At 39.9% G+C, this 23,520-nt stretch overlaps 1 protein-coding gene across 1 annotated transcript; it reads right to left on the bottom strand.

Moving 5' to 3' along the window:
* Positions 1 to 562: 562 nt before the first annotated feature.
* On the bottom strand, positions 563 to 22,639 carry nckap1l (NCK associated protein 1 like). Its single transcript, XM_022748290.1, has 31 exons — positions 22,550 to 22,639; positions 21,075 to 21,185; positions 20,409 to 20,501; positions 19,715 to 19,771; positions 18,720 to 18,862; positions 17,978 to 18,068; positions 16,867 to 17,004; positions 15,996 to 16,044; positions 15,507 to 15,663; positions 14,766 to 14,822; positions 14,541 to 14,637; positions 14,156 to 14,265; positions 13,645 to 13,777; positions 13,344 to 13,425; positions 13,196 to 13,254; positions 12,947 to 13,092; positions 12,707 to 12,839; positions 12,494 to 12,613; positions 11,925 to 12,064; positions 11,050 to 11,181; positions 9,713 to 9,931; positions 9,302 to 9,432; positions 7,851 to 7,948; positions 6,922 to 7,015; positions 5,766 to 5,848; positions 4,991 to 5,071; positions 3,474 to 3,567; positions 3,239 to 3,355; positions 2,491 to 2,600; positions 2,066 to 2,155; positions 563 to 1,214 (listed from the first exon to the last, which is right to left on the bottom strand). The coding sequence occupies exons 1-31, from the start codon at positions 22,637 to 22,639 to the stop codon at positions 1,098 to 1,100; spliced, it is 3,372 nt and encodes a 1,123-aa protein (XP_022604011.1). The 3' UTR covers positions 563 to 1,097.
* Between the last annotated feature and the right edge of the window lie 881 nt (positions 22,640 to 23,520).

A 23,520-nucleotide genomic window follows, 5' to 3' on the forward strand; every position in this document is an offset into this window, starting at 1 on the left:
TCTGCCATGTTTATTCATGAATGTTCATCTGTGTATTCACGTCAGTGTTGCCTGTAGTGGGAATTGAACCTTTTGTGCTCTTGTGAGAAGGCTGGGTCCCTCAGCCTTGGTTGCTGAAACCCTACATACAACTTACACACACACACACACACACACACACACACACACACACACACACACGTACATACACACACGTACATACACACATGCTGTACACAAACGGATGTGAGCATTCATATCTCCAGTGTGGCAACCATACAAAGCTGCAGAATGGGGCGAGGAAAGAGGAGACAGAAGAGAGAGGAAACAAGGAAGAAAGAAGGAACAGCGCTGGTTGCAAAATAAAAATCACTCAAGGCCAATCTAAAATTAGCAGCAAGCATTTTTCGATTCTGTAAAACTGGAGTGCATCATTTAAATTGTACATGAGATATGAGGAGGACAAGATTCTCACCCTGGGAGGAAGGATGGGAGGATAGTGAGGGTGGAGAACGGACTGGAAATAGACGAGGAACACATGTTGAATATAGACCAAAAAGAAAACAAACAGTTTATAATTATCATCTTTATTTGGGGAAAATTTGTGAGAAATAATGTTGTGCAGCAACTATTAAAATAATAATCTATTAAAAATCTGAATAAATGTGGATTCAATCTAAAAATATTTAAAAACATATTTTCTTTAAGATACCATGGCACTCATTGTGTCTGGAGCTGATATGTGAAATATAAAAGAGAGGTTAGAGAATATACCTGAATTATATTTAAAGGATACAAGATGATATTAGTAATACTACAGTAGTCATAAATCTACCCCATAATACTGGTGGATAAGAGCCATAAAAGCGAATCTAGAGTTTGTGAAATGAGGAAGGATTTTTTAATGTGGGTACATCAAGAGTGCTGACTCACAGGAAACATTATCAGCACTAATGTGATCAAAATGTCCAAGGCAGCGGCTGAGCTGGTGTGAATGTGCTGATCTGTATGACTCAGAGGCTGAACAGTGACGGAAATAAAACGCAGATGCACATTAAAATACTCTGGTGGATAAATAAAAGTTAAATTAAAAAGTATTTAAAAAAAAAAAAAGGTCTTCAGCCCAGAGTGACGATGAAGGACCTGTACACCTCTCTGTAGGCGTTTCGGAGCAGAACATACGGGAAGCAGCTCTCCAGCATGTCCTGGCTCAAGAAGGGAGACTCCTCGACAATCTAAATGAATCAGTGTTAAAAATGTTACAACTCGAGTTATTTTATGTTTTTCCTATTGTCCTGTTACTATCCCATTAAAAGACCAAAATCTGCCCCAAGCCCATTTGCTCCTACTGAAGATGTAAAAATCTTCTTTTTTTTTTTTTAAGTCACTGATATATACTGTAGTTTCCTACAGGAGGTGGGTACTCTGGTTTTTAGCAAACGTAAACTGCAGTTTGTGTTCACTGTAATGAAGGAACATGCTTTCCTGGCCAGTGGTTGCAGTTGATTCTATGGCACAAAGAAGTTGTATCAGACTCTGCAGAAAATACTCTTTTGTAAGATGAATTCATTCCTGGTTTTGTTATTTTCATGGGATTTGTTATAAATACAAAAAATATAGAATAAAAGCAGTCTTATATGTCAAAGACATTGGGACCATAGTGATTTTCCATAGCACAAAATGACTGTAATATTTGTTGAGGATTTGATAAAGCTGTTGATCAATACCATTTATTCATTATTTACTGTGCTGTAGTTATGGCTGAAAACAATAAAAACTCACTTTCTCATCTGTATTTATGATATAAAAAGGCCCTTCTCCATCCATTTTAAATGTCAGCACCACTTCAAATATGCATACTATAAACGGTTTATAAGTTTTCACTAATTACTTTATTGTTAATCATTCATGCTTTAGAGATAAGAAATAAGCTTTTATAGAAGACCCCGCAGGCCTGATGGCTTATTGTAAAGAAAAAAAAACCCAATTACTGAGTCACAGATTTTTTCATTAGTCAAATTATGAACCCATTTATGCCTTATTGTAAATTTGAAAATACATGACTAGTACGAACTGGAAAGCTTACCATGTGCAGGAGCAGGTAGATGGATTCTCGGTTTTTGACCTCCACTCTCTCAACATTTTGTCCCAGCTGAAGCAGAGTGGAGGAGGCAATCTGTGGAATGACACGAGGTAAAAAAAAGAGTCAGATCAAACAACTGGAACATTTTTTTACGCTGCTGGACGTGACCTCAACTGGGGCAAAGGGTTGGCAGTGTCTTGAGAAAGTAGTGTGCCCGAGAAACTATTTATTTATGAGTCATATTTAATGGTTTTACATAAGAAAATCACTATTCATTCAATGCTCCCAAATAGTTTTGCTTGTAACCCTTAAATATGAAGAAACTTCTTCATTTGAATAATGTTTAGAGGCCTGAAGAGTTACAAGTGTACACATTATTTTTTATTACTTAAAATGGTAAGAAACTTTATAAAATATTTGCCACTCACCAAGAGAAACTCTTTGAGGTGCTGCTCTATGTTCTTGTTCTGAACAGTGAACATGGCAGCAGCCAGCTGGTTGATAGCTGTAGCTAAACAGTGGATGTTGTTGTTGTGACCTGAGGAGATAAAAATACAAAATTCATCACTGACAAATAAAGAGAATGAAATGGCACGTCCTGCGACTTTAGCCAGAGAGAGGATGTTTTTCTAGCGACGATTAGAGAAATTTACTTAATGATCCATAACACTTAAGAGGAAGCATGCTGAGCATATTTCCTCAGGCTCACAGGGTAAATCTATTTCAAACATGCCAATGGAAAATAGAGACAAAGAAAATAATCGGAGACAAACGCCACCCTGTGCTTTGATAGAAATCTCGGCTATTTGCTGCTCTTAATGTTGCAGTCCAGGCTCAGAGCCAAGGAGTTAGGGTCAGCAGGGCCACATGCCAAGAGTAACTGTATCGATGCACGTCAGCCAGAGTTATCTGTAAACAAAAGTCTCTCAACAGAAACGTGTTTCTCATTAACCGACATACTTTGCTTCGGACCACGTCAGTCAGACTGGAAAGTATGATACACAGAGATGCTAATAAGCTTAGTGTTTCAGGGTGGAGTACCTTTGTTATCCACTATCAGCAGCTGGCAAGTAATGGCTGGAAGAAGTAGTGATTAGTAGTTGGTCGAGGGCCGTCTGGAGACTAATTACTGTCAAGCTGTTTGTAGCAGATGAAAATGAATGAATGAATATGCACCTCCATGCTCTCGGCTGTAGGACGAGTTGTTGTCCAGGGCCAAGGTAGGCAGGGACACGGCGATGTAGACGAGCAGCAAATAGGACAGCTTGTACTCCTCATCAGTGGATGTGTTATCTGGAGGTTTTTGATAGACAACAACAAAAGATGAAAGAACACTCTATCCTCCTGATCACTAAGCCGTTCGAGCACCTCATGCTGTCTACAGAAACAGCACTAATCGTTTTAGTCTTACCTGTCTGCATGTTGTCAATAGCTTTGACGAGGGCAGGATCGATATCGCATGCCAGCCCTGCAGCAGACGCCAACTCAAAAACTCTCAGAGTCACCTGTAAGGTCATAAAGGTTAAAGGGATGCTGACATAAAGTACAATTTAAAACTTTAGTACCTTTAAGGTTGTAAAAAGGATGTTGTTTTACACCGATTCTGTATTAGCTTGTTCCATGTTTTCATTGAAGCTCTGTGATGTGTCTTTGTGTCTTCTACGTGTCTTGTCCATTATGTTTTCAGTGGTGAACAAGTGTTCAATTGATTCACTTGACGAAAAGTAGAAACACCACGCTCTAAAATATTCCAAGTAAACGTCCTAATCTGAAATCTTACTTACTAGTAAATGAAAACACTAAATTTCCCTCTGTAATGTAGTGATGTTTACAAGTAAAGTAGCGTGAAACTCAAGTAAATTACCACTCAGACAAATGTGGACTTACATAGATAAATATCACCACTGCATACTATGCACATTTTCTCAAAATACAGCCTGAAGTGTTTGGCATCTTTTAAAATTTTACACTACAATTGAAAATGAAGTTGTGTGGGTTTGAACAGTGTTGAACAGTTGCACAACATGAGTTTGCAATGACTGGCCCACCGAGGTTTAATGGATTAAATTTAATGCACCATTTAAATGTTAATCATTTTATCACATTTTATTGCCCAATTGCCACACCACAAAAACACAGCCAATACAAAGCTAATCTGTGATTTGTATTTTACGCTACAGCCATAAAAGTGACATACAGTATATCCTCTAAGGAGTGACACTAAATCAGTAGTGGGTGTCTTCGTCTTGACACAGGTTTTGATCTCGCCCTATTTCTGGTTGCATGGATGGCTGGCCTGTCTGGGCAGAATGTTTCCACTGATGTGGTTTAGAGTGCAGAGCTGCAGCAGCGATCAGAGTCTCTCTCACGGAGGCATGAGGGGGCTGCTGACGTCTTTGGGGTTATCCTGGCCCGGGCTGTGGCACGGCTGTTATGCCTCACTCAGAGACCAGACGTAAGTAAAGGGAGCGGGAGTTCATGAGGCACAGTCACACAGATTGCTCCAGAGGGAGATAAGGAATTTAATTTGGTTGGTACTAAAGAATACAAAAAAAAAAATGGTTCTCTCTCTCACTGTTGCTCGGTGTCTATCATTTAAATTAATTATATTCAGCCTCACACTGTGCTACAGTACAGTCCGCATACTTAACCTCTGATGGCAATCAGTCACCTCCCCGCAGTCTCAAATGTAAATATACATTTGAATACATGTCAATACAATAATACTTAAACCTAAATTCTCCCACAATAAGTTGACCCTGTGAAAATAAACTGTTAATATACTGTTGATAAACTGTGATGGGATGATTCATGCACAGTGAAAACCTGATTATGGCACTTTATTCCTCTGTGGGAGCCAAAAATATGGATGCTTTTTTTTTTTTTACAATGTAGATCTTTAGAAGTGCTATAAAAGCTGTGTTTTACCTTGATGTCTGCTTCAGGGGTGATGAAATCTCTCAGGCCCATGATAGGCCCCATCAGGTACGGGCAATGCTTATGCAGGATCTAGATTATAGGATTATATGACACACCACTGATTATACATAATAAAGGAAAGACCGATATATACAGTATGAAGCAATCAAGGAGTTTTTTCTTCTAGCCAATAATGGGTTTATATATACACACACACACAGTATATACACACACACACACTGCACCTCTTCTTTCACTTTCAACATAATAAAAAGATACATGCAGAGCTGAATTAAATTTGTCTTGCTTTGTGACACATTGTAGTAAAACATATACTCGCATTGGTTTTTCTTCACTTTTAAAAGTAATCTCTGTCTGCGATTCTATATTAGAAATGTGGTAATGATTGGGGGCTGGGGTTGGATGGGTTCTCAGAACAGAGGAGATGAATGTGAAGTAGTTCATTTTAATCTTAGTGAACTGAATTTTGAGCTAGATTTTGTGCAGTGAGAACTTGCACAACACTGCATATGACAGGAAAGCAAACTCTGGTGAACACCACAAGATGCAGTTCAAGGCTCTAGAAAAAAAAGTGACCCTTGAATTACTTTTCTTTTTTTTTTTGTCAAACCACTATTTCCAATGTCAAGAAGGACCTTTCATATCACACTGAATATCACATGCCCTTATCTGTTGTACCTGCACTGCATTACAAACAGTTTCATCAGCAGTTTATCAGCTGCCCAAGAGTTTTACATCATCATAAAATATTGTTGGACATTACATCTTTCAGACAGTGCTGTGCCATTGATTTGAAGGACAGGATCACCCCGATGATGGTCATCCTCTTCAGTACATTCTCTCCACCTACAAGTGCACATGAAACGGATCAGGACTTGTGGCTGTATTATCAAGGTCTTTATCATTTCAACTTAAACACACCGGACCATAAAGCAGTGTCCTCTAATGTAACACTGTGGGTGAATAAGTGACCCGGTGCTGTTGTTACAAATATGAATGTGTGATCACTGGGCACATGAGGTTACGGCTCAGTGTCACAGTTTCAGACAGCTCGCATGGTAATTTGCTTCAAATAACGTCTGATAATATGGTCTTTAAGAAAACAAGAGGTCACCAAGTATAAAGATCATACATTATCATTGTATATCAGGTCCTATATATAAAATTTGTTGATTACAGGCCCAGAGAAAAAAGTACTCTCAAATTTTCTTCTTACATCTTTCTTTTCGTTGAATCATTAGCAACAGTTCAATATACATGTTCCTCAGCATCCTCACACACTGTTTCAAATGATTTAATGAAAGAAAAATGTAAGAAGAAAATGTATGAATGCTCACTTTATATTCAATTCAACTGATGGCTGATAGCACCATAAAGGATCCGAAGAGACTTCTTGTAGTTGAGCTTGATAATAGCATTTTATTATTATGATTTTGTTTGTTTGTCTCATACCTGGACATGCTCTCTGCAAGTGTTAATGTTGGTTCCCTGCTCTGCATCACATTGTCCTGGCAGACATCTTAACTCAATTTCATGCTTGTCTCTACATTGAAAACCTTTCAGGACTGTTATCCCAGGCTCAGTTCTTTAGTAGGCTAATATCAGGTTAGCCTGACTTAAAGTGATGAAGTGATGTATAAAGAACAGGGTCCTGCTGGTCTGCAAGGAGGCCAAACATTTGAATGTCAGTCAGAGCAGAAATGATAATGGCTCCTGCTCCGTGATTCATCTATAGTACTCGTCCTTCACCTCTTGTTACTGTTCCTCTTCTCTCTGTCATCACATACTTTTTCCTCCACTTTGTACTTTGTGAACTACCTGCTCTCTTCCTACACTTTTTTTTTTTTTATCCATTCCTTTCAACCCTCTACCTCTTTCTCCCCTTTATCTGCCCCCGCGTTCCTCTCTCCACTTCTCACCTGTCAGCCTCTTTTTAAGACCGGTCATTTCCTCCGGCTTATCAAAGTTGTTCCTCATCTGTACCAGGATGTCCATGTTCTCAATCACCAGTTTCTGAAAGATAAAAAAAGACCAAACGTCAAGTGGGAGTTAAACTAGGAGAGAGGTTAAAGCAGTGTCAGAGCTGCCACGGTGCAACTCCTCACTTCACTCATAGGCGTCAAGGTGGGGAGCCTGACACATTACAGCTGTACTAGGTGATTTCTTATATGTGAGGAGCTGCTGTTTTAAAAGAGATACATGAGTCTGACAAGATAAAGGACAGCTTTAAAAGCACAGATTGCTCATTTCCCCACAAAATGAGAAATAGTGTAAATTCATCATAATTTATTTTCTTTCTTTCTCTTTCTTCCTCTTGAAGGAAACAGTTACAGTGCTTTGTGCTCAGAAATTTGACAATACCTTTGTAAATGTAGTAATTACGTGTTTGGTCAAAACTGAGTTCAGATCTCACTTTATAAAAAATATAAAACAATGGGAACATATAATATAAAAAAGAAGAAATCACTGCCACACTTAATGTGAAAAATGTCTATTTTGATGATTTGATATATTTATAATTCAGTTTGTTATTCCACATAAGTAAATGAACAACCAACAATCTTTATGCAATGAATACAGAATTCAAGCGATTTGGTATGATTAAACTAGTTTTACCATATTTTTAAATGTATTAAATTGTAAATTATTTATTGTATTTATTTCAGCGTTAACATCAATGTAGCAAAACAGATATATTTGATCCCTATAACTTGTTTTTAAATGTCTGTCCATATTCCAGATTTAGGGAGTTTCCTTGTTTTCCTCTGAACAATTCATCAGATAACTTATACCCAGATAACTCAGCAGGCCACAGATGTACGTTCTTCAAATGAGCATCATACTGTACCTTCAGCTCGGTGACTTGAGAGGTGATGTGCCACATCAGGTTCTCACTGAGAAACTTCAGGCCATATGGACCAATTAGCTCCGCCAGGGCACGTAGCTCTGTTCAGAGGGTTACATGAATAATTTTAAAGATCATGATTGGATGGAGATGAAGTATCAACAGAGGCTTACATTGATGTTGATGTCAAGCAGCCCAACAAACGGAATGAAGCCCAGCTGGAGAAAACTTTCTGGTGTGGCATTTTTCCAGGAATCTAATACAAAGTCTGAATTTCTAACAGAGACATTAAGGACACAGATTCCATTTGATTTGTGAGCATAGCTGACTCAATGTGAGAGAGACAACTGCAGCTATTAGACCTTTCACTCAGCTCCACATCTCTCCAATCTACCTGATTATGGATGGATAAGGACATGTGTGGTTAAAATTGGAGGTGGTTAATGGACTGGCGGGTGAGCCACTGTGAGGCAGGCGCATACCTCACTGAGGAGTAAATATAGACTACGATGATGAAGTGCAGTGGTCTCCAAGGTACCGATTCTGTGCGTGCCTCGTGAATGCATCTCTGAGCGTAGGCGTGTGTGTGTAATGCCCATGGTTGCTTGTGTCGTGTGCAGCATGAGCTAAGGTCTGTGGTGGAGCCTTAATGCAGTCATAAGGAAGTCCACCGCTCCTACGAGGCAGCATGGAGGCAAAAGGAGGAGGCTGTGTGGAGGAGAAACAAGTGATGCTGAAATAGTTACGTGACAGGGACGGAAGAGCGAGGGAGATGATAAGAAATACTGAAGTTTACATTAGCCAGGCAGTGTCAGAATAAACTGCATGACAGGCAGTGTGAAAGAGAACACCACACACCGCCACAATAACAAGCTCCACATCCTCTTGAGCAATAACACTCCCCCTGCATGTGGTTTCACAGGAGTGAACGAGATCTTCAAGTTGTGCCTTTTCAAACGAGTGAGTCATCTCTTGGATCTGTGGGCCTCTGGTCATTAAACATCAGAGTACAGGGGAACTTTCTGAACCTGTCGTGTGTAAAAAAAACATGTGGCTGCAAAAAGTGAAAATGAAGGAAAAAATTTCTTTCTCACCGGTGTCTTTTTACACTTGTCATACAAACTCTCACAGAAAAAAAAATGTTAAAAATGACTACAAGACCTGCGACTAAAAGTCTTCATGATTTGCAGTAACTACAAGTTGCTTAAGTACATGAACTTTCAAGTTCATAGCAAAGCCTTGTTGTTTCGAGTTGTTCCTGTCATACTAACATTTGCATGTTGCTCATGACTGTCAGTGAGAAACTATATTTCTAAAAATATCAACACCGCAACTCTAAACATGTGCTGCTTTGTATTATTTGTGTGCATTCAGATTGGATGAAGTTCATATTAACATATCGACATACAGTATATGCTGCAGATTACATGACTGTAATAAAATCTGGGGCTGACCTGAAATATCTGAGAACTCCTCTGCTCTGAAAGTTGGTTCGTTGTCAGTAGTCTGGTTGACAAAGCAGAGCATTGTGGGACAGTGGACAATGAGGGAGTTGCTGGCCTGACGCAAGAGACTCTCTAGGAACCTGAGGAAAAACACGAAACACTTCTTCAGCCTTTATACAACAGGCGTTTGAATTAAAGTGGGGGAAAGTATATTACAAAGAAAAAGAGAAAACAGACAGAGAGAACACCAACAGCATGTATTTGCACTTCTTGCTGCGCTGCATATGTGTTAATGCTTCCTGTGCGTCTCTATGTATGATGGTTATGCTGTCAGAGCCAGTTGATATATATTGGATACATGTGTTTTAAATGGACACTTGCATGAAGCACACAGAAGATAAACCTATATATCACACACACCAGTTTGTGTAGAGGGTCGTAACGGTCTGCCCTCCGTGTGAGTCCAGTGGCTGTGTTTGCTGCAGCAGGACGCTCTTCACCAGCCGGGTGATGTCCACGTTGATGTAGCTGGAGAGGCTGTGCAGGGTGGCTGTGTAGACTCTTATCCCTGCCAGTAGGTCTGAGGGACGGGCTATCTCCTGGGTGGTCTGATTGTAATTAGCCATTCTCACGATGATCCTGGAGAAACAATGTTTAACCAACGTCACTTATCACCGGGCTAAAGCAGACTCAGGGCTGGACAGATGGGACCTTGAAACAGGTTAAACGAGCCATGGTGACATGGCGCTACTCTCATTAGCTCAGCACATTCACTGCTCCAGGGCTTCGCTGCAATTTTTTTTTTTTTTTTTTTGTCAGGGTCCTTCCCTCCCTGACTATGCTGTATTTACGATTTTGAGCTATGGAAAGGCCAATCACTGCAAACATGCTGCTACTCAAGGGTGCTAATTTTAGGGTGACAGGGGAGATAATCATCAGCTAAGACAGGGAGACTAAGCAGAGCATATACACAGAAACATGAGGTTGCCCTGGTACCAAGCCCTAATCTAAATAACAGTTAGCATTGAAATGACACAGAGCATGGGAGTAACATGATGGATCTCTTCTCCGATTTTTAAGTGGGCGCAACACCGCCTGACACGGAGGAATCAGATAGTAAAGCAGGGTTCATTACAGTGATGGAGGAGACATTTCACAGGAGACAAGCTCCAAATCATTCCATGATTGTCAGGGGGGATGAAGGTCTGTGAATGAGTGACAATCTGGAGAAGATGTGCTGTATCTAGTGATGCTTTTGAGTTTCCCCGATACAAATGTCACATCGTGGTTACAGTGATTAGACTTGATTTCTACAGCCTGTTTTCAGCATACAGGTCAGGCTAATGGTATTTGAGTATTCAAGCAATGAGTTTGGACATAGAGCCAACAGTACGAAAACAGTGAAATGATGGCATTATGTTAGCACACTGGGGTACAGCTGTGCAGCACATTTATGTAATGGCAGAAGACACAATATTACATAGACAGTATGTTTCTTTCACTAGCAAAGCCAGTGCTAATGTTAGTGATTATCATATTTCTAACAGTAATTGTTTATGGAGACGCTGAAGTGACATAAGCAAAAAATAAAAGCCAAAGCTTCTGGTGCAGATAGTTTTTAAGTAAGCACAGGGAGATTTAGAAGAAGGAAATTTGCAAAAATGGCATCTCAGGGAGTTTTTAAACACCCTCATGACTCATATCATCAACATTTGTTTAAACAAATATAATAATCCCCCCATCCCGACTCAGCATACTCAGAGAGGCGTGTCTCCAGATGAGAGATGAGGAACTCCGTAGGGACGACGATGTGGTCGAAGACAATAAAGTCACTGCAGAGACTGTAGGTGGAGCAGAGCTCTGTCAGCATCAGATGCATCTTGTCAACACTAGAGGAGGGAGGGAGAGAGGGAGGGAGAGGGAGAGAAAGAGAGAGAGAGAGGGGAGGATGCAAGTCTTTAGGACAAATATTTTGACAATGACGGTAGTATGGATGTGCTCTTCTCAGGCAAATAAGGTAATAAACATGTTAGAAAATTGTAAAACCCTCCAAACTGAGGCAGAGGGGAGGAAAGCTGAGAGGAGGGAGAGAGACAGAGTTACAACTCTTCAGATTTAATTAAGGAGCTTTGGAGCTGTGGCTATATACAGAATATTACCAAACAATGAATAGGCCAACATAAAGTGTGCTGCCAGTGAATGTGTTTCTCTAATAGGCTGAAGTGTTTTGTTTCTTATTTTCAACAGCTTGATTCAGTTCCTGTCAAGGCTGACTGAGTCAGCTTGAAGGGCAATAAAGTTCCAAACCAATTATAGCCTATAGACGAGAGCATTTTCATCCTTATAGTTTAAGACAAGGAATTTGTCAAAGAGTGAAGGAAATGATTTGAAAATATCAGTAGACAGAAGAATTATTTCTACTTTTTAAATAACTTTTACAGAACTAGGACCAAACACAGCATTTATTCAACTGTTCTTTGGCTGGTGATAATGCTGCACATTTCCAGAAAACAGGGATGTATTAATAACAACTTCATCTCCCAATTCAGGAAAATGATCAAAGTATGAGTTAGCATTAGATAAGAAGAGGAACAGATGGAGACAATCAGGGAAACAAAGAGAAAAAGCTGACTTGGTGACAACAGTCCGGTCTTTCCTCAGGCTTTCAGCACCAGGTTTCTCTTTCTGGACCTCTCCTTTCTTTGGCATCGGCTTCTTTTGCTTTCGATGGCGAGCGGCGCTGATGGTCTCAGCACAGTGCTTGGGCAGCAGCTAAGGGGTTATCAAGTGGAAAGTGATAGAGGCAGAGAAGGAGAGAAGAAATGGGAAAATAAAAAGAGAGAGAGACAGAGAGGGGAGAAGAATTCAGTTAAGCAAATATTGGGTAAGATGCTCAAAGATAAACATTGGAGTTTTGGTGTTCACATAGCAGGACCTCAGCCAAAATGTAAACACTTTTGTCATATTTTCCTCAGGGGATTAGAGAAACAGCACTGCATTAATCAACTCCAGAGTTAGAGACCTGTCTTATCATTTTATTCAAATTTTCAAGTCTGTCCACTGCCTGCAGCTACATCCACTGATGCCAAGCTGTGACTAGAATAATTGCATTCTGATATGGAGTTTGGCAGAATCAATTTGTGCTTGATAATTCGTTTTCTGTTTTTTTTTTTTTTAACCTGAATAAGATTCAGATTTCACCTGGTCATTGAGGTTGCTCTGCTCGGCACAAATCTCTAACACAACATTACTGGTCTGCTTGGCAATCTGCTCCAGGAAGATCACACACAGGCGCAGAGTCTTCTTCTCCATTGCCTGTATCTAGACACGAAGACAAATAGCAGCATATGTTAAGTGTGCAGTTCAGCCCGGCCCATGATTAATAGGATAGAAGGCAGATGACTGAACACTGACCTCTTCTGGGCAGAGAGAGTGTCCACAATGGCTGAAGTGGGAACAGGCAGTAGGGAAGGACATGAGGTAACGCTTCATGGTCACCTCCTCGCTGCTCTGGTTGAACATCTTCTCAAAGACACGTGGGTAGAAGCTGGGAAACAAAAAGAATCAAACAGTGAATGTATTGAGTCGAGAGTTTGAGGAGAGGAAAGGAAAGGAGAGGAGAGGAGAGGAGAGGAGAGGAGAGGAGAGACTGACCAGAGTATGGACACCTCAGATGTCTCCTGCACCAGTTCTTCCACACTGTCCACCATCCTGGTGTGAAACTGGATCAAGTTCATCACCTTTGCTAAATCGGGGTACTCCTTTACCGGAAGAGGAGCCTTGTTCACACTTGTGTAGGCCTACAATGAATGGTGAAGAAGACTTTAAGGTGATATCTGTCTCCCATCTGATCAAACAAAGCTTTTATACTCATGATTCAAGCAATCTAATAAACCTGCATACCTGTAATCTCAGCCAGTCCAGTCTAAGCGCTCTGAAATCCAGTTCCTCCTTGTTGTCCACTGCACAGCAAAAAGCCATTCACTATTATTAGAATTCAATGTGTTATTTGTTCTGTGTAGGTAACACTCAGTGTTTTTGGTGTGATTACCTTGTTTGACTGAGAGAGTGGACAGGGTTGAGACAAATGAACTCAACAGGACCGATTCCTCTTCTGGACACACATACATGTTCTGCAGAGGAGAGAAAGTTTGATGCTGCTTGTTTCATAAAGTTTGTGTTGATGTAAAAGAGGTGGAGATTAACAGGTGCACTCAATGGTATAATTACTGTTGCCTCTTTCCTCTTTGACAGCGTCTGCATCTCAAATAATGGCAGAATTTAAACACCCCCACACAGTTGATGCTATACACACATACTCCCATACGAGCCGAACGCTAACTGGCCGGTACCTGTATGGTGTCATTGAGAACCAAGGCATCAAACTGTGCCAGGTACTGAACATGGTAGCGCTGTAGTACTTGGTTGTGCTTTCTCATGAGACCTCTTAGCTTCTCCATGTGGAACAGCAGCTCTGCCATCTGACTGGAAAAACAGAAAAAGCTAATTAACACAAAAAAGTTGTACAAATAATCCATTGTAAAATCTCCTCTGCATAGTTTGGGATAATTGCACTGCTAAAAATTAATGTACACACAGCTGCTGCACTGTTGTTCTTTTCCTGAGTGGAGTTGCAGCGAGGGAGAACTTCTAAACTGACACAATTGCTGCTGTTACTTTTTTGGGGTTAGGATTAAGAATTCATGAATGAATACCAAGTGAATACAAAAGATTTTTAGGATTATGTGTCATTCTCCCCACTGTTGACAGTGTCTGAGCGACTAAGCACCAGATTTCTGGACACAAACATGATCTTTCAGCTGCAGCAGTCCATGGTGTTCTTCTTCTGTACCGATGACCTACTTGTCAATGTAGTCCTCAGGCGTCTTTATCTTTGGCATATTCTCAGAGTGTCTGACGAGCCACAGGACCTCGTCACGGGAAAACGACAGAGCCATGAAGACAAACAGGGCCTTTGGGATTCGATTGGCACATGGATCAGAGACGAAAGAGGAGCGTTAGGAAAGCATATCAGCTAAGATTAGTAAAAGTCATGATTACTACGAAATGCAGGGTCATTCCAAGGAACCCCCCCCCCCCCGGTCAAGATATTCCCAAGAGATATTCCCCAAAGTCTAATATGTGTGCAGGTTGGAAACTGGATCACAGACACCAGAGTTATAACTTGCAGTAATGAATGATTTAAATTCCTCAAGTGCTACTGTTATGCTCATCACTGGGCTTCTACCTTCGGTCCCAGAAGTCCAGGTTCATCCTCCAGAACATGAAATAACTCCTTCATCGCTCCTCTCAGAAAATGCCTCCTTTCTCTGTGCATAGCCCCGCTGTTATTAACACAGGAAATGAACATGGATACATGGTTCTCACGGCTCATTTCAAAGTAAATACACATGACTCAATATTTATGACACACAAGTGGCAAAAACAAAGCTTAGTTTCCTGCCAAGCTTACCAGTTGAGTATAACATGCTCACGGCATTCCTTGATGTCTGCGATTCGCTTGCCATATCTGAAAAAAAAATGAAGAAAAAAAATATTAAACAAATGCAATAGGAAGCTAATTAACGATCTAAAAAGTTAAAGCAGTTACAGATACATTAATTGCTATGGTCAGGCAATAGTGACCTTTATCATCTTTGTCTTGGCATGTTGAAATTTTGCTGTATAAACTGGTCTTTATCTTCTGAAACTCTTATGAAGATATATAATACAGTCCTTCACTCTAATGAGTAAGTGCTGTTCTGTGGACACTGACATCATGTCACTTTCATCACTTTTTCTCTTTGACTGTTAGTCTATAATCCGAGCTCTTCTTCTCCAAATATAAGACACCAAGGTCCCAAACCTTGCTCTTGTTATTATTTTGTTTGTTATTTGTTATTTAGAAATAGCTGAGAAATAATGTAAGATTGGTCTAGCTTCAGCTGCATATCTAGCATTTTATGGAGAGACACTTTTTAAAAAATATACTTAATGAGCATTTGAAAAGACCAGGAAGAGACCCTCAACAGTTCAAACCCTTTAATCCAGGCCAGTGATCTGAAGTGGCACTTAGGGCACATTTTAAAATCTCTTCTCCTTTGTTAAGTGTCTGAAACATGGGTTGCAGAAAAGACTTGCCTATTATCTCCCTCCTTAAAATCTAATTAATCAGCTAGGTCTAGAATACAGTGCCGCAGTGCAGCTTCAATACCCTTTGATGCTGTCGAAGAGGTCCTCTGAGACTTTGTGTATGTTGAGGATTTCGTCTCTGGTAAGGGTGAGGTAGAGGCCGCTCCGCAGAGCCATCTTCCACAGCTCCTGGGAGGCCTGGTTGGTATTCAGGCTGCTGTGGCACAACAGGAAGCCGACTACAAGAAGGACAGATAGCAAAACTGATGGACTGATTCTGCTACTATTCATTGAAAGTTTTTTTCATTTTTTTTCATTTAATGTCAAACTTTTTCAAGGAGAATAGGAACATAACAAAGAGTGAGATTTTTGAAAAGGTTGTAGCTTTAACTTTAACTAGTATCCAAGAGCAGTGAGTGTGACTGTGTGAGAAATCTGTTGTAGCTAAAAACAAATGTGCACATCTTAAATTTCTGCAGGTACTGCAATTGAATTAATTTTCAACATGTTATTATCCTTTGATAAAGCTTAATGATCAAGGAAGTTATCAATCAGGATAAGCAATACTTACTAATGATCCATCGCTCCATCACCTCCATAGACAAGTATTCACATGCCATCTGTAGTGGACAGCAAGCTTATTAACTGCCAACGCAGACACATTTACAACAGCTTCACATGCACTAACCTTATGATGAAGTAAAATCCTGTCAGTTAACTACATGTGTATGGTAGTTGTCTGGTAGTCTTTCTACATGGCTACTCTATTCTTGTTTCACCTTCAAAAGAAATTTTTGGAGATCCTATACTCACACATGATGCATTTAATATTTCCACCACCTAGAAATGTTGACTATTCTCCCAAAATGTGTTAAAAAGGCAAAATGTACTGTAGCTCAATATCAAACCTATCAGTTTCCTCTATAGACTTTAAAAGAGTGGGTGTCTTTTGCTTTCAAATATTATATCTTTCCATAAGAACAATGGCTGCCTGGAGGTCAGTTTCCTAGCCAGTGGTAATTATGTGAGGTAGCCACAGGCAACAGGGATCATAACATTACATCATAGGGACCATAATGGCCATGTTTGAGGAAAGCAGAGAGGATGATAGATACCTGGACGGTGCAGAAAAGGGGGATGGGTAGAAATATTAGTTCAGTGACAAGCGAGAGGTTAAGAGACAGTAAAACAAATCATTTTCTAAATGGTAGTCCCGTAATGGGACGAGAGGGAAAATGGGACACAGAGCTAATGTCAAGTGGAATATATCTGACCCTCAAGGACTATACATATACTGTTATTACATCTTTTGGCTGTGGCACCTTCTCTCATTTCTGCACCTGACATCACTGGAAAAACCATATTTTAGACACTATCTCCCATTCTTTCTTTCTCCCTCTGTCAGAGATAAGTACAGGACAAGAGGTGAAAGGAGGACTCACTGTGTCACAGCAGGCTGGGTCCAGCATGGTTGCTGGAGCACTGAGCAGGCTGAGGAGCTGGGCGCTCCGCCATTGCTCTGCTGGCAGGTTCCTGCGTGGGTAGAGCATCTTCAGAGACAGCAACGCCGCCGTCACAGACTAGAAGAAAGAACGGAAAACAGTGAGTGAGGAAGCTGGAGACAGGCAGAGACGGAGGACGGGGCAAATGGCAGAGATTTAGAGAGATGGCAACGCTTCCAACCTGGAATCCAACTAAAAGGGGAAAGTTAGAGCAAAACAAGCTGGAGGCTCAAAAGCTGTGGTTTGATGATTTGTACAAAGGCACATTTTATCCATCACTACCAATTTGTATTAATATTGTGTTAGTCATTTGTAAAGCACTTGCAACATACAGCTGTAGTCTCTTGCAGTTTTATATGCACATACGTTTGTGTACTTTTGGTCTGGGGCTGTTTTTAATGGGAGGCCCCTTAGCTCTTAATTCTAAAGTACATGGTAATCTTTACGAAAGCAGTGTGCATCCAACTTTGTGGCAACTGTTTAGAGTTTACAAACGCTGCTTGCGCAAAGCCACATAATAAATAACACTATAAATAAATTACTTGAGACACCTGTAAAGAACTCTGACCTCAACCCCACCCAACACCTTTGGGGTGAGTTAGAACTTCGACTGAGAGCCAGGCCTTATCACCCAGCATCGGTGCCCAACCTTACTAATGCTCATGTGGCTGAATGGGAGCAAATCCATGTAACCAGGCTCTAAAATCTGGTAAAAACCTCAGTAGAAGAGTGGAGACTGTTACAGCAGCAGATTAACCCCCATAAATTAAATGAGATGTTCAGCATTTGAAGATGTGGGTTTAATGTTTAAGTGTCTATATACTTTTGACGATATATCACTTACACCCTCAGGTTAAGTGGTGTAACAAGACAAAACAGAAGTGTGTATCATTCAGTATTTATGTTCTGTGTTTAAATGTGAACATAAACAAATGCGTGGTGGAGCAGTTGAACATTCAATTCATTTTACCGTGCCGCCGTCTTTTCAGCTGAAGCAAATCCTCCGCTGTTACCATAGCGTTGTATACACACAGTGAGACAACGAGCTTACCCTTGTGTGAGGCCCGAACTCCTCAGTGAGTTTCTTCCAAGGATGCTCATACTCCACAAACATCTGGCCGAGCCGTGGGTAGGCGGGGTCGCTGCGGGATTCATTACAGCGTACAGTTAATCAACGCAGAGGAGAGGAGGAGGAAAAGACGTTGGGGATTTTTAATAACACAGCACTGCCAATCTTACATCAATCCAGCATTACCTATCGATTACCGATTTTACTGATGTTAAAAGAAATGATAGCTTCATTTATGAGTGGCTGAGGAGCTGAGACTGCTCCTCTTCAAGGGGTTAAGCTGTGTGTGGTGTGTTGACATTAAAATGTATGTTTGTGTTCCCTGCTCACGTCTCAGGCTAAGATAAGCATCCTGCATCTCATAAATATCATGCAAAATGGGCGGACTCAAAGTGTCAGAATACAACTTGGCACACAAGGTTAATGGTGGGCTGCTGATGTCCGTGGCAATTAATATTCCAATTAATTATGAGGATCAGGAGAATATTCATATTGATGGATGTGGAAAATTGTAATGGCATTAATTATAGCCCTTGAATGAAGTGTTGGTCATAGCTAAGAAACACAAATTCAAGCCCTGTGTTGACTGAATACTATCTCGAGCCATCAGGGTGAGTAAATGGAAAACACATCCATCCATCCATCCATAAAAATACTTTCTTTTTTTTTCACTTCTTCTGTGATGTCTCCTCAGTATTCATTAAGATATTTCCTGTTTTCTCACCTGCTCCCGTTGGTCATCTCATGGGCACAGTTGAACATGCCCACCAGAGCCTTCTTGTCGTCAATGCGAGAGAGCGTTATGATTACTGAGGCGTAGATGATGATCAGATCTAAGTAGCTCTTGGTGAAGTCAAAGTTGACAGCCTGAAATCAAAATTCCAGTGAAGTCAGTTACTAACCCCTTAAAACTACCTCACGCTCACCAGGACATACTGTAGATAATAAAAGAAAGATTGTTTGACAATTGTTGACATCACAATTGGAGCCATTGTCAGTTTGAAGAACAGAAGCATATATATACACAAAAAACCTGAAAACCTGTCTGTATTAGACTCCACTGTAACAACCCTATTCTTCCTCAATGAGAAAACTATGCTTTTTATTCTATATCTTGTTATTTTATTGCCACTTTTTAAGCCAAGAACAGAGATTTTGACAGATGTGAAGGAAATATTGCTTTAATATTCATCAGCTTGAAATGGAATTTCATCAGGGATGTTTTTCATTAAGAGTGTGAAAGGTGAATATAAAATGTCTTACAACTAAAATAATAAGAATCTTGTACAGTGAGAAATGTGTTGGATCAAAATGGATCTGTAGTTATATTTGGCATAAAAGGTCTTCCTCTAGAGAGATGTTCCCCAAAGAAATCCGAGCATGTGAGATGCTTAAAATGCCTCCATTCACTGTGCAGATCAGATCACAGGGGACAGATATCAGTGACATTTAACAGTAGAATATATGTAATGCACAAGGCAAGATATGCCACTATAATTATGATAATAAAAAAAAACACCCTGACAGACTGAACAGGCCGAGGCTGTGAGGAGAGAGAAAAAAACATCCTGCAGTGTGTAGCATGCACTGTACGAGTAAACGTGCTGCAGCAGAATGAATGAAAAAAGAGGAGAGAATAGTGAGAGCTTGTCAAATTATCCACAGATGCTGTGTACAACTCCAGCGCTTTCATTTACGAGCCATACAGTAAATACTTACAATATCAAAGAAGCACTGGCAGGCGTCTATGGTGTTCAGCAACTCATAAACATTGTCCTGAATGAAGAACAGTGAAGGATGAGATTAGAAAACAGACAATACATGCTCAACAACAAAGCAGCATTTCAATCATTTTAAGCCTCTAATACGATTTCCTAAACACATTATCATTTTCATAGATTCCTCTAGCCTGATAATCACTTTACATTTGCATATTCCTATAACATCATGATTAAGTTATTCTCAGTCCTACAAATACAGATGATGCCTTGGCCTGGCTGCGACCTCCATCACAAAAGTATGCAAATGTGCAGGGAGGTGTAACAAACTGATATTTGGAATAAAATCAAATTATTTTCCTATATCAGAATAAACCACTCTATATGTAAATGCATTCTGGAAACTAAAACATCTAATAAAATAGTAAAATGAGAAGGAAGCTCTCGGGGTACTGTAGCCACGATCATTCACCTATTTCCAGATTTGTGTTTTCATGTTCAAAGAAGGATGTATGTGGCTATTTTTCATTGTTTTATTTCAATTGTTGTGTTAATGTAGGCAGTTGCTATGTTAGGCTTTAGCAATATATACAGCAGGAGCTCGTGTCAAAAAACAAAACCCGAAATGTAAAACTTGAGAAGGAGAAAGGAAGAAAGAAAAAAAGAAAGAATCAGCAAGAGAGACATATAATCACCCTGAACTCTATGACGTCCAGGAAAGAGTCATAGTAGCTTGATGTGGCTGTCAACACTTCAGATTTCTGTCGCTGGATGCCGGTCAGATTTTGCTGTAATAAACAATAATGAAGACAGTTCATTACTGCTCAGGTGTGAGGTGACACATTTTGTGAAAAGATTGTTGAAATCCTTGGTCCGGTGGGTGTGTTGATAGGCTCCAGTTAATACTTGATTAAACCAATTAGTCCCATGCAGATGAATGAAATGAAATAAATAATATATAAACACAACATGAACAGAATAACAGACACTTGGTCAAAACGATGCAATCCAGTACACAAACTACCTTTGAATGAATGAATGAGTAGATGTGTCTGGGTAACACTGATCTTTTTGTTTTGGTATTTTATGATCTCAAGAAAACAAATGTTTGTTTGCTTGAGATCACAAGATAAACATTTTCTTATAACGGAACAAAGCTGGTCAGTTTTTCTGTATAACTGTCAAAACATGTTTCATGTGAAGATTGAATAACAATAATTGTCTGTTGACTGATAAGAAGCAAACAGTTTTGTGTCAACATGTCAAAATTATGTTTTTATGATCATAAGAAAACTGAACATGAAAAATAAGTACACGCTCAAGATGAGAAACAGTTTGCACAAAGACTGCTTCATGCTCACAATATTTCCTCTGAAGTCAATGTTGGGGAATTTCTTGTTGATGTACTTGACGGCGGACTCCATTGCTTTATCTGTCAGGATGGACGGCCGCTGCTTAGGGTCTGCACAGATCTGTAACAGGTTAGAAAATGAAAAAGATGTGAGGGTGTGATGTGATGAGTTTGCACATCATACTGTGACACTTAGGACAACACGTCTGACACATTCTCAAGCCCTGTAGCGACAGTGTGTGGGGTCTCCCTGGCAGGATTTGATTGTAATTGTTTGGAGCAGCATCCAGCCAATGATGAGCCAAGCAGGCTTGTCAGCAGAAAGTCACTGAATGCTCAGACTGGCTGGGAACATACAGGCAGAGTTAGTTATATTGTTCTCCCAACCACCCTCAAAGATAGTTAACACCAAACTGCTCCCGTGGGGCTGTTTAGAGGCTGTAGAGACAGTAGAAGACTGTGTAGCAGCTCACGAGTCTAAATTATAAACATGAAAAAAGAAAATGCACGCTCAACAAATCTTCACTAGGCAAGGTTTTAAAATGGCTCAAAATAAGACAGTTTTTTTTCTCTCTTTTCTTATCCAGATAAATGCAAACACACAGTACATAAAAGGGGATGTATGTTTATGCGTGCATGTGCACAGTAGATACAGCATGTTCTATTGTGTCATGAGAAGAGTGTCACTTCCTGCTTGTCACATCCAGAGATATCTGTCATGTCAAAATAAACCATCTTAAGCAGCAATTATGCTGTGTCTGCAGCTATTAACAGGTATAGATGTGATATTATTAGACTGTCTGATTCCTGCATTATATCTTTCTGTTGTGTTAGTTTTACATCATTCAGCTCAGAACGACCGAATCGGAGGTGACTGACAGCTAAGACTGACTTCCTGTTTGCACTTCCTCTTTGGAGAAAAATACTCAGTTGCAGTTGGAAGACACTGCTCACTATACCGCTATGTCGGTGCACACACAAAACACTTTTATAAACACTATAAAACTGTGACAATCACATCATCTCATTATTCGTGTTTGAGTTACAGCTCCTGGAGAGTTTGTTGCCTTTGAAAAACATTATTATGTTTAACATCCTTAAAGGACCCTGTACTACTTTTTTGCAACACAGATAAAGTACTTTACTAAAGTGTTTGGCTTTATACAGTCATTGTGCTTTGTATTGTAGATAAAAAAGTAAATGTTAATCGGTACAATCAAGCTCTCATTCCCAGTTCTTTTGAAAGTGAAAATAGAAATGAATGCATACAATTATGAATATTGTTCAATTTTAGTTTAATTCTAAGCAGTCAGTAACGATATACTAATAAGTTTACTCTTAGATGTGTCTTTGTGTAGTAACTGTATGCAGAAACAAATTTTGAGAACATTACCAGGCCAAAGCTTAAAAGGACACGAAAGTCAAGTTCCTTATTTCTCGTCTCGTCTCTTACACGCATCTACAGATCTTCATACTCTCCCTCACCTTTTTAATGTAGTTCATACGTATCAGCACCCCATTCCCTCTTTCAGTGAGGATGGTAAGTTTTTCGGCCAGTTTCTGTTGGTAGTCCATGGCTCCGGACACAATGCACCTCTCTCTCCGTTCGAGCCTTGGCCTCCTGGTCCTGTGTAGCAGGTCAACCCCTGGAAACAAGTGCACCCAGAGCCTCACCCTGACACTAGGTCACATGGGGCTCATGGGTAGGGGTGGAGCCAAGAGTAGAGCTGAGTGTTAAAATCACCCACATACAGTAAATGTATGGCAAAAAAAAAGCATGTAAAATTATCATAAAAAAAGAACCACAATTTACCGTTTTATTCAACACTTTGATATGATGCTGGAGATTTATTTATATAAACTGTTATGTAAATGATGGCAAAGTCATGTTTCCTCTTTTTTTTTTTTATACAGTGCCTCTTTTGTTATTTGCAGTTTGAGCCACTTCCTCTCAACAAGGATGGCAGAAGGTACATTATTCATATTATTTAAAATGAGTGGTTTGGATATAATACTGTTAAAAACTATAAAATAACAATAATAATTTTTAGACCAAAGAAGGAAAAAGAAAAGGAAAAGTTTTCCTTTACCACAAGATGGCAGCATTTAACCACTCTCCAGCCTTGTGAATAACTGAGGGATCAATTATACAACACGGTGATTGACACATTTTTAAACTGGCATAAAATGGCCAGATTCATGTAGCAGACCTAAATGACAAAATGCAATACAACATGGAAAAAGACATTTGTATGTTACAAACCTTTTGGCAGGTTTTTGTAGCTCATTACAGATTGTTCCTGAAATTTTTGGCAGTTTGCTTTCCATCCAGTTTCTGCAATCACACAACTACAAAAATACAGAGAAGTATACCAACCATTTCTATCCACTTTAGGGTAGTTTGGCTAATAAACATGTAAAAAAAAAAAAAAAGAAATCATTTGCACACTCAGTTC

Source organism: Seriola dumerili, unplaced genomic scaffold, assembly GCF_002260705.1.
Source record: "Seriola dumerili isolate Sdu_G_001 unplaced genomic scaffold, Sdu_1.0 BDQW01000121.1, whole genome shotgun sequence".
In the NCBI taxonomy this organism is placed as follows: Eukaryota; Metazoa; Chordata; class Actinopteri; order Carangiformes; family Carangidae; genus Seriola; species Seriola dumerili.

Bases quoted from the DNA above. Each gene is read 5' to 3' on its own strand.
- nckap1l (XM_022748290.1), bottom strand. From the start codon at position 22,639: ATGGACTACCAACAGAAACTGGCCGAAAAACTTACCATCCTCACTGAA. The intron at 21,186-22,549 runs GTGAGGGAGAGT...AACCTGTTACAG, and splicing joins GTATGAACTACATTAAAAAG to ATCTGTGCAGACCCTAAGCA. The intron at 13,255-13,343 runs GTAATCACACCA...TTTGCTGTGCAG, and splicing joins CACTCTCTCAGTCAAACAAG to TGGACAACAAGGAGGAACTG.